General features: G+C 32.2%; 1 protein-coding gene across 1 annotated transcript in view; it reads left to right on the forward strand.

The window, feature by feature from the left end:
- The window catches only part of LOC126889578 (uncharacterized), a 52,915-nt gene extending 40,829 nt beyond the window's left edge, over positions 1–12,086 (forward strand). Inside the window, exons 4-5 of the mRNA XM_050657975.1 lie at positions 7,293–7,448; positions 11,145–12,086. Coding sequence (XP_050513932.1) covers positions 7,293–7,448; positions 11,145–11,195 — 207 coding nt within the window. The 3' untranslated portion in view covers positions 11,196–12,086. The remainder of the gene's footprint in view (positions 1–7,292; positions 7,449–11,144) is intronic.
- Positions 12,087–12,328: the final 242 nt, after the last annotated feature.

Here is a 12,328-nt window from a genome sequence, read left to right on the forward strand (position 1 = left end):
TAAGTATGAAACTGAAAAAACATTCTGGTTCAGGAGAAATACACATATACATTTTGCATTCTGTACCAAAGAATCTCGTCTTCTTAGTTCATCCAAGAGGTTTAGGCAACGCGATCAGAATTTCTATTGCTGAGAGCAATAGAAGTTTCTTTCTACAGCATATTGGCAAATGATCATGGCATCTATAGGCGGTAACTTGGTGGTTTTCTTGAAATAGACGCGCTAGCTTGTCTCCCACTTGAAGGTTTACCACCTAGAGCTAGTGACCTTCCAACATACAGCTTAAATCCCTGTAAATCCATTTTCTTTGATCATTATCGCTATCTTCACTGACGAAAAAATCGTTATCTGTCAAAATAGCCTCCAATGCACTTTCCATCAATATCCTTTTACTATCTGTAACTAAACTTAAAAAATGTGAGTATGGTAACATATTTGGCTAACTAAGTCCCAATGTCCAAAATGCTGGACAAAAAGTTTAGACGACCGCTAACGTGTCCAGTTGTAATTATTTTCAAATATATATTTACCACAAATACGTCCAATGATCAAGTAACAAACAGTAAAAACACTCAATACTTTAAAGTACAGAAAAACACTACAACTTACTGTATTTTTATGGAGCCGCCATCATAACTTAAAAAGTTTCACCACATGTAACAACAAACTACCTAGGTAGGCGCTGTTGTCGAATTTTTCAAATGAGTAAATTTGATTGATAAATAGGAAGTCCAATATGCTGCAATATAGGACGCAGCGATGCCCAACCCGAATAGTAACCGTGTAATAAATTAGTAAACATTGTCCAGCCGGCTGGACCTATGGACTGAAGAGGTTATACATAAAAATAATATATATCATAAGCGATGACGGTCGCAATGACGGTCGCGATGACGGTCGCGAATTCAATGCTTTTTCCCCTATCCAAAAATCGCACAACGTCCCTAAAGAAGTTTTCACATCAAAAAATTTCTTCGCATTACTACGATCTTCCTCGAGGTACTTACGAGTGGAAAGCAATGATGAAAAATGTTTCATCAAGTTATCACGGAAAAGGATAAAATTATGTGAGACATATCAAAATGAATGTGTTAAGGACCAGATTTTGTTATTCTGTTTTTGGGGTTTTCGGCACTAAATTGATATAAACGGATTACTCGGGGTTTTTTGATGGCTGAACACAAATAAGCTGAACACAAATAAGTCATCAGAACCCACCCCAGGAACATCTGGTGCAGGGGTTACTGCTGAGGCACGTTATCTTCTGGAGAGTTTCGTGGGTTTTCGGCACTAAATTAATGCAAATAAATTACTCGGAGGGTTTTGGAGGTTGCTGAACACGAATATGACATCAAAATTGACCCTCGGAGCGCTTAGTGTACAGGGTGACTGATATACAAGTCATTCAGAATGTCAAGGGTTTTCGGTTTTCAGAGGTCGGTTCTGGTTCTGATGGAACTAAAATTCGTGTACACCAACCCCAAAAACCCCCGAGTAAAATATTTGCATGAATTAAGTATCTAAAAGCCTCGAAACACCAGAAGATCACGTGCATTTATGAAATTAGAAATAATCGCAACTTTCTACTTTTTAAAAAGTATAAAAATAATATGTAAAATAATATACGAGAAAAAAATATTTTCACCTTCGTCTGTGCTGCCATCTTGAGAGCACTTTCGCCATCTATGGCTCATCAGTCAAGCTATGCAGAACAGACGAAGACGTACAATATTCTTTCCTTTTACCCGAGTCCGCAAGATAGCCATGCAGTCATTATGAGACTAGCGCACTCTGAATTAGTTAGAAGCAACCTACCTTGCTCGTTTAGGTAAGAAACCTACCTGTCCCTCTACTTTGAGGGCACTAGGTAGCGCCTGATATTTATTAGAAAATACCTACGACGTCAAACAAGCCGGAAATAATCGCACCTTTCTAATTTTTAAAAATTATGAAAATAATATGTAAAATAATATACGGGAGAGAAATATACGGACCTTTGTCTGTGCTGCCATCTTGAGAGCGCTTTCGCCATCTATGGCTCATCAGTCAAGCTATGCAGAACAGACGAAGACGTACAATATCTTTTCCGTATACCCAAGTCCGCAAGACAGTCATTATGAGACTAGCGCACTCTGAATTAATTAGAGGCAACCTACCTTGCTCGTTTACATATTATTATCATACTTTTTAAAAAGTAGAAAGTTGCGATTATTTCCTGCTTGTTTGACGTCGTAGGTATTTTCTAATAAATATCAGGCGCCACCTAGTGCCCTCAAAGTAGAGGGACAGGTAGACTTCTTACCTAAACGAGCAACGTAAATAGGTCTCTAACCTCGATCGTATATCCACTAGATTGTTGATCGAGCGCGCCTCAGCCCACTGCCCCATCTGATCGACGACCATAATATCGATGGGTTTTTGACAAAACAACGCATCGTAACCGACAAAACGCACATTTTACAGGAGACTACTTTTTCTTCTACCGACTTTTTCGTTAATATAATTCAAATTTTGAAACTATGATAAACTAGTACAAAAAAAAATAAAAAAAAACTGTAATATAACATTTTTTTATTAAATTATGTGATATACGATATTTTGTTAGACCTTGTCTGTGTAAAATTTAGTTGAAGCTTGTCGCTTAAGATAAACATACGATAGTTTCAAGGTATCAATCTATAAATGAATATTTATAAATAACGTAAGTAACTTAACAGAAAAAATATTATTAATAATAAAAATCGACAAAGAAAAATAAAATTAAATACGTATATTAATCTGTGACACTGTATTAAATGATGTACTATTAAAAAAAATCTCAAAAATTGAATTCAAATGATACGACGCGACGTCCCAAAAAATGTAATTTTTGAAAAATTCGTAGTTTTACAGAATTACTACCACCTTTAGAGCATTAAGATGTAGCTTAAGATATAATCCTTAAAATGCACTAAACTATTTTGCTTTAGACATGAAATAAACAACTTCTTTTTGAGAAAATTAAGAAAGATAAAAAAAATGTAATAAAAAAGCCCAAGAATATCAGTTAATAAACTGTCTGTACAAAGTCTTCAAAACCTTTTTCTGTACAACTTACCTAAAATACATTATTTAATAACAAGCTTTTTTGAGCTCTTATACAGTATGTCTGCCTAACTTGGAACCTATTGATAACTTTTTATTATCAGTTTAAAAACAAAACTATCAGATAATAAATTTTTATTAATTTCATACGAGGTATGTCAAAAAATATGAATCTTGTTCAAGAGTAAAGTAGCTTTATTAATATCGAAAACTGTTAATAAAAAAGTTGTTTGGAATTAAAAACTATGTTTCAATATTCGTTCTATATTGACTCACCTACATTTGTTTCAGATTTCAGTGAACTCACTACAAGTTGATTTATTTTTTTTGCAAATATATAATATTTATGATATTTGCACAAGAACAACTAAAAAGCATAAGTTATGTCATTACCAAATTAGTCAATTAGACTTAAAATTCTATTAAAAAGACAATAAACTAGGGCTTACAATACCGAGCCAAAATCTTAATACCGGTATTTGGTATTTAAAATTTCAAATACCGGAATTCCGGTGTTAAAACCGGTATTATGAATAAAATATATACACGTTATTTATACTATCCTCAGTTGTTATATCGACTTGTTATTAAACAAATTATGAAATAATAATATATTAAATTTTGTTTTGAAATGAGTAGATGTTGTTTATAACATTACATAGAGAGTAGGAATAGATAGATACAAAAAATGTGCAAATATAAAAACTATACAGAGAGAGTCTGTAATTTGGAATAAATTCAATATCTCAAAGACTAATTGTTTTTTTTTTTGAAAAATGCTTAGACCCGTCGATTACTATTTCAAATTGTCCTTTTTGACATACAATAATCATGTATACAGGGTGTCCCAATTTAGAGATATGACGTCATCGTTGATTTTCTTAAATGAAAACACTGTCATTTTTATAGCTATTTTAATAGGGTGTGTAACGTTATACACAACTGCAAAATTTCAAATTTTTATTCCCTGCCATTTGCAAGATAGTAAAAAATAAAAAACTTATGAAAAACAAGTAATCAAATAATTTACCTAATTATTTCAATTAAGCAAATGCTCATAACGTTGCCCATTGACAATTTGACAATAATTGAGGGCAACATTATGAGTATTTGCTTAATTGAAATAATAAAATTCAATTATTATTTGATTACTTGTTTTTCATAATTTTGTTATTTTTTATTGATTTGTAAACGGTAGGGAATAAAAATTTGAAATTTTGCAGTTGTGTATGACTTTACACATCCTATCAAAATAGCTATCAAAATGACAGTGTTGTCATTTAAAAAAATCAACGTTGACGTCATATCTCTAAATTAGGACACCCTGTATACATTATTATTGTATGTCAAAAATGACAATTTGAAATAATAATCGACGGGTCTGAGCATTTTTCAAAAAAACAATTAGTATTTTAATTATTGAATTTATTCCAAATTACAGACATAACTTTGTTATTTTCTATTATCTTGTAAATGGTACAGAATAAAGATTTGATATTTTGCAGTTGTGTATAACTTTACACACCCTATCAAAATAGCTATCAAAATGACAGTGTTGTCATTTAAGAAAATCAACGATGACGTCATATCTCTAAATTGGGACATCCTGTATACATTATTATTGTATGTCAAAAAGGACAATTTGAAATACTAATCGACGGGTCTGAGCATTTTTCAAAAAAACAATTAGTATTTGAGATATTGAATTTATTCCAAATTACAGACTCTCTGTATATGTATTTGATTCTAGGCTAAATTTTGCATATAATAGGATAGTACTTTTACTTATGAAATTTGCTATTTGTAAGTTAATTTAAGTTTAAAATGTATTAATACAAAGATTAACTTAAGTGTGACAAATATTTTATATGGATTACTCTGTATTTAGACCGCTATATATTTTCAATTATTATTAAGAATTCAGAACATAAGTGAGCCTAATTTATACACCACAATACACAAAAAAATGAAAAATAGATCTGAAAATGTAAAAACAATTCTGATTAATAAATATTACGGCTTATTTATAAAATAAAGTAGTCTAATTTTAAATATTTCAAAATTTTTATATAACTCATTTTATTTATTTTTATAGACGAGATTTAATAATTTGGTTGTATTAGAAGCTGATATAACCCTTCGCCTTAAATTAACGACATTCACGCTTTTAGAAAGCGCTATACTTGACTTGTATGTGTAATAAACGTGATTAATATAGTTATTTATGAAACAGTTCGTGAAGTATGCTTTTTGCGAACGCACGCGATGTTTAGAGCACGAGCTACAGTGGAGCGAGTGCTATACATCGCGTAAGTTCGCAAAAAGTACTTCACGCACAGTTTCATACAATATTTTATCTACGATAAACAAATAAAAAACTATAACTCTTCGTCACTGGAATTCATTTCTATTCTACAATTTTTAGAACTTTGACATTTGAAAATTCTAACTTCTTTCAAACCACAAAACTGTCAAAACTTTTGTCGTAATTTATTGCTGAAAATGTCATCACCATGACAACGCGAAAGTTAAGGATATTTGATTACTTATATGAAAGTGTGCCAAAAACGGTGCGAAAAAGTAAATCCCATTTAAAATACATTGTTACTTCACGCACACTTTAAATCCTTCACGAACTGCTATCTATAATGACAGTTTTCACAAACTAAAAACTTATACATAATATGAGATAGAGTAGATAAAATATTTTTTACATCGATATTGGTTGTTTATCTTCAAAAATAATTTCTTGTAATAGCAAAAAATATCTTAGAAGTTTATTGTGCATCAATTCACTTTTTATAAATTAAACTAATATCGAAATACCGGTATTTTTATTATAAATACCGGTATAGAATACCGGAGAAAAATCGTCCGGGATCCCGGTATTCGGGATCCCGGAATTCCGGTATTGTAAGCCCTACAATAAACCATGAAATTACCGCATCTATTGAATAAGAGGATTGATCAAAACTACCACTATTTTCGTTTTAAATTGTACTAGCGAAATAAAGTTTGCACTGACTGAGTTCTAACTAATGAACTGTCAACACGGATGGAATGGCCCCGTCCCATTCAAACAGTGAAGCTAGATTGCGGCCAACATACAAGTGAGAGGTCCTAGAGAGAAACAGAGCTTGCCAGGGAAAATTTGCTACAACATACCACCAGAGTTGCCAGATGTGATTTTATAAATCCCCCACTTAGAAACTGATATTCCCTCAAATTGAAGCTCAAATTCCCTAAATTTAAATTTTTGCCGCATTTTAATAAATTAATAGTCAAATGTAGAGAACAGTGAACCAAAATTATAGTACTTATCAACAGAAGGCCCTGGAAATAATTCATAGGTCTTATCGTCTTCGATTATATGAGAGTATAATATACAGTTCTATGTATATAAGCAAATTTAATTTACGATGACGCCTTAAAATCTTTCATATTTGTTACTCCCCAACCATTTCTGCTTAGAAAAAATCCTCTAGACGCTTTCAAATTACTCCAAAGTTATGGGAAAATACCCCAAGCTGGCAACCCTGACTACCACTATCAATTGCTTTGTTTACGAAAGATGGCGATTATCTTCTATCCTTCCCTGACTAGACTCTCTCATCCTGGCCGCATTAAATTCATTTCTTGCCCATATTCCATCCGTGTTGACAGTTCATTGGTTCTAATACATTTAAGATAACACTGAGTAATCCTCCTAACGGTCATTTTGGTCATTTAATCTTATCGTAAGCGGTAAAACATGCAAACGTAACCGACAAGATTTATGGCACTTACTATCATCTGTCGGTACTACCTTGCCGTTTACGATACCAAAGGCACAAAATAAGCTTGAAATGCGGTGGTTACGATAAAAATTAAATTCAGTTTTAGACACTTAAAATGTTATTATGGGAAAAATAATTTTGAATCAGCTGTAAACTATCGTAAGGAACCATTTAAGGTAAAAATCCCATTTTCGGAAAATTGATGCTTACGATGTTTTGTCAAAAACCCGTCGACATTTAAATATATTTATTAAAAAAAACTATATTAAGTAACTTTTTATTTTTTGTATCGAGAAAACTATTGGAAATTTTCCAATGATGATCAATTAATTCATGATTTTTGCGATCACCACTGTTTTCATATCCTAAGCTGAATTACAGCATATTTATAATATATTAATCTGGTTATTTCTAATCATATTAATTTTTTAGAACAAAGATATAACTGATGCAGTCTACCACTCGTTATGGTACATGACGGATATTAAGACAAGGAAAGATATTATATTTATCTTAATGAGTAGCAACATTACGCTTCAGCTTCAGGCATTACCATTAGGACAAGTTAATTTCGCTCTCTTACTTATGGTAGATATAGCTCTTTTAATATTATTATAATATGTGCTTTCTGTAGTTTTCCTGTATTTACTCCACGATGAATAATTTTGGTCTTTACAAAAACCATTATTTTGGTGACATTTTGACAAGGTCGTACTTGCCATTGTCAAGTCAGGTAGTTCCACTTCTCGCTTTTGCTGGAAGTTGACTAGAAGTTTTTTGAAAAATATCTATGGTTAACGATTTAAAATGAACGGTTCTTCGCCGATAATTGGAAGATAAAAATTAAGTTCTGTAGAGAAAAAGGCCGATTTAGTCCAACTCCCTGCAAGAAGAAGCTTTGATCCAGAAACTTATGTGTTTAAGGATAAGAATGGTGCTGTGGTTTCCTCGCCTACATCGTTAGAAAATAAAGTTTCTGTTGATATCTCCAAAATTTCGAGGGACATTGTGTCTCTGGAGAGCAAAGTTTCTAATGAAATATCTCTTTTGAACTTCTGGAAAGCAAAGTTTATACATAGATAGAAGATATAGAAATATGCTTTATTGACACTGAAATTTATTTATTATCACAAAGCTTACAAACAGTCAAAAGAAAAATAATATCAATAACAAATAACAACTACAATTTATTACTAAAATTAGATAAATCGTCAGTATACAGTATATAAGATATAAAAGCAAAGCCAAAAACAATATATTGCAAAATTTATATACATTGCAAATTGAAAATACTTACAACAAATAAAATACAATATTAGGAACAGATACCTTATTGCTCTTTTTTGCAATTTAAAAATAACTTTAAATTAAGCAGCTGTATTAGAACCCCAAAAATGGAAGACCATATCGAAGATGAGACTCGAACAACGAAAAATAAGTTATTTCAGAAGATGCTAAATTGAGTATCCTTGAGACAGATCTTATTGCATAGCAAGCTGAGGTGAGTTTCTTACTTAACGAATCGATAAGAAGGGACCATTTGAGGTTGCTCTCTAAAAAAATACCAAGAAATTTTACAGAATCAACGGTACTGATCTGGCTGTTATTAAGAGCCAAAGGTTGAAGAGCTCCTTTATAGGATACTGCTACTGTTTTATCTACGTTAAAAGAGCGTAAATTAAACACAGACCAGGTCTTTATCGTCAGTAGATCCGAAGTTATAGTTTCATGAAGAGATGCAATAGCTGAGGTGCTCCAATTGATACTGGTATCATCAGCAAAAAGAAAAATTTTCATATCGATTTTGAAATTAGTGATGTCATTTACAAAGATAAGGAGCGGAAGAGGACCCAATACTGAACATTGTGGTACTCCACGTGTAATGTTTTTGAGACTAGAGCCAGTATCATTTGCTCTATTTGCAGGATTATTTTTATAATTCTTCTTAAATATGCAGATTGGTTTCGTTTCGATTTAGAGGTGTTCATTAGGGTGGATCGAAAAATCGAAGTTTCGAAAACTGTTTTGGAATAGTGCAAAGTTGCCAATTAATATTACAAACCTAATCTTTATTTGAGATTTTTCAAAAAAATTTCATCTTCTGCCCTCTACCGGGGGTTGAAAAAATAAAAAAAAAATACGAACTTATGATTTTAATTGAAAAGTTAAGTAATATAAGTACTTACATGTTATTATTGTAAAAATGATATCCAATTAAAATATTTTTGACATATGTCATATTTATTCTTCTACCCACTTCCTACCCTCCCCCTTAATTTTGATTATATATTGTTTGTAGTCTCTTTTTGACTCAAATTTTGGCATATCTTTGCGCGAATCAATTTTTTCCTTAATAAAATTGTCTATTTTTGTGACCCAATAACCGATGAAGATACTTCAGTTAAGAGCTTCACGATTCTCTCTACAGATTGGGTGTGACAGGGAAATGTTTCGATGACAATGATTTTCTCAGGAGATCCGGAAATAATATTTTTCAAATCCTCTACTTTCAAACCTTGAAGCAATGGAGGGCAAGTTATTTTATTGTTTTGTCAATCAATAAAATCAATCTAGTCATCTGCTTCAAAATTAATTTGTGGAATAATAAGAGGTCGGATGTTAGATGAATTATTATTGGCCTTAGTTTTTGCATTGAGAATACGACGAAGTGCAAGCTCTCTTATATGCGGGCGAGTGTCATGCAGCCTGCGTAGCAGAAGATTTTCCGGATGTACAAAATAGGCATTTCTTTGAAGTACAGGGTCTATAAAACTTTTCAAATTTTGCTCTTAGTATCAACTACGCTTAATTGTTTGTAAAACATGCTTTTCACGATTTACACATGATGAATGGCATTTGATCTAAAACCATAAAGGAGCATAAACCGTGACAATAAATTTGGTCAGTTCCTTTAGTTCTAAGGTTGGATTTTCAGTGCATAAAGACGTATAATGCGATTCACCAACGGTAGCCATCGAGAATGACTTAACTTTCCAGGGCTTTGGTTTAATAAATCCACAGAACATTCCCCTGTAGAAATTGCGACACAAATTTAAAACAAATATTTCTGATCGGCACTTAAGTCAATTAAATCTACTTCTGGTTACTCACAGTCCGGCATATTTCCGCAATGCACTATTTGATTTCCTATAGTACCTGCAAAAGCTCTTGGACTTTGAGTTTGACCGTCAAGCTTTTGGAAAAGATGCCGTAAAAGCAATTAATTAGCGTGAAGCTGACAGATAAATCTTTGTAACTGGCGGCCTAATTTTAACTCCAGTTTAGAAATTATACCATTTTTTCTTCACGTATTTACCACAGTTCCGTCATATCCTACTACCACTAGTTCTTCTAGATTTTACCTACAACTCTCTAAAACGTTTACTTTGACAAATGCTTAGTTAGAGCCGATCCAGAAAGGGGTACTGTGTGACTTAAAAATATGGGGCATGGCTCTTAAACTAGTGAAACGTGCTCTTCAAGTGAGGTCCTCCTGTGGGGCTTGCCTTCAATATTTTCCATAACGAAGGTTTTATCTTTCCTTCCGTCAAAATATATGGCCTTCAAAGTTTCGGGGGAGTTTTGCGTAAAACCTTTTCTTGATTGATCTCTTGCGCTTCTCAGGTTGTTTCTTGAAAGTCCAAAGTCGCAGCACCCCGCACCCCGAAGGTGGGACTAATAGACTAAACAAACCAAGACCGGGCTTCTGTTAATAATGCCAAAAAATTGTTTTTTTCGGTTTTCAAAAGCCTGTAGAGGGCAGAATATGTAATTTTATCCAAAAGACGTAATAATACTTTCTTGTTGTCGTTACTAAAGGTAAATTTTGGTGGATATTCCAATTCAATTTGTCAATTTTTTTTTATTTTGTGATTATTACGCCAACATTTTTTTTTTCGTTTTTCAAAGGCCGGTAGAGGGCAGAAGATGCAATTTTATCAAAAAGTTGTAATAACAGTTTTTATTGTCGTTACTAAAGGAAACTTTTGGTGGGTTTTCCAAATCAACGTGTTAATTTTTTTAAAATATTGCGATAATCGATCCACCCTAGTGTTCATCTAGCCCCATTGAAGAGGTCTGGAGGGACCGAAACGTACGCATGGGGATGGTGGATCACCTCTGAACCGAAATGAAACATAAGCTATTTTTTTTTTATTTTTATTAAAAATTTATTTGCTTGTTTATATTTTATTTGCATTCCAAATAAATTATCTGATGTGATATCTGATACATTTTTAGAATAAGTAGTCGTGTATTTTTAACATGTACTTATTTTGTTTTCAGATAATGAAAGGCGCATTCTCCTATTTAACTCTACTCCAGAATTCAGCCTAAACTCTATGTTTTTTTTAATTTTAGATTAACAAAATATGCTTATATAGAAAAGGAGATTAGAACTAACAAGAACTCACACGCTTATGTCTATTGTCTCTTGTATCAATAGAACAAACACCTTAAACGAAATACCTTAAGGATATCCAATTTGCAACTAATGAAAATACTATAAAATTTTTTTTTAAACTTACACATATATATGTTCTTGGTTGGTTGTTATATTTAGAGTATCTTAAGAAAGGATAATGTCTCGAATTTAACCTTTAACTACCCGCGCATCAAGTTATAACATAAGTATACGCGTGGCGTACTTAAGTACAACGGTTTTGTTTATATTTTCTTGAAAAAATACACTTAGTTGTTTGTTATAAACATTATTCGGCATCAGCGAATACTTGGAGTTCTTTTTCAGTAAGTCAAATGGGATTTCTAACTGGAATCTGATACTTTGAGAAATAAAATTAGTAATAAAAAAATGTTTGAAATGTGATCCTTTACATAAGAAAAAGTATTGTTTATAAAGAAAAATATGTTTTGTGCCATAATCGCTAAAAACAATTGAAAGATGTACTTACATTACTAAAATCGTGGCATATTTTATACACCACTGGAAACAACAAATTAATAATAATTGCGATCTTCTCAGAACGCCGATTTTAACGAAACTAAAACCGATTTGTAAAGCACATTTCAGTGATAGATTAGATAAATAATCAGGGTCAAAAATTAAACTTTTAAATATATTTGCAGTAGAATTTTTATATCTGGCGTACAAAATACGCCAGCGCGTGTAGTTAAAGGTTAAAGATGTTAATAATTGAAATTACAATTAAATTATTATTTTTTATTGGTACACATTGATCACACTGTATGTTAGTATAAATAAAACATTAAAAATATATACCAAACAAATTTTTTGTTTTATTAACATTGTTTTATTAAATTTCAGTGGTTTACTGTAAGGAGTCCGAAATCATTAGACCGAAAGCAGTAGACCGAACTTATTAGACCGAAAAGCATTAGCATAATACAGGGTGCTCAAACAGGATTGTAATCTGAGCAAGGGTAACATCAACCTCCAGGCTTAGGACTGGCAGCACAAAGTACTGGCGAGTTTAGAGGTTGTTTTTTGT

The sequence above is a fragment of the Diabrotica virgifera genome, chromosome 8 (genome assembly GCF_917563875.1).
Source record: "Diabrotica virgifera virgifera chromosome 8, PGI_DIABVI_V3a".
NCBI lineage: Eukaryota > Metazoa > Arthropoda > Insecta > Coleoptera > Chrysomelidae > Diabrotica > Diabrotica virgifera.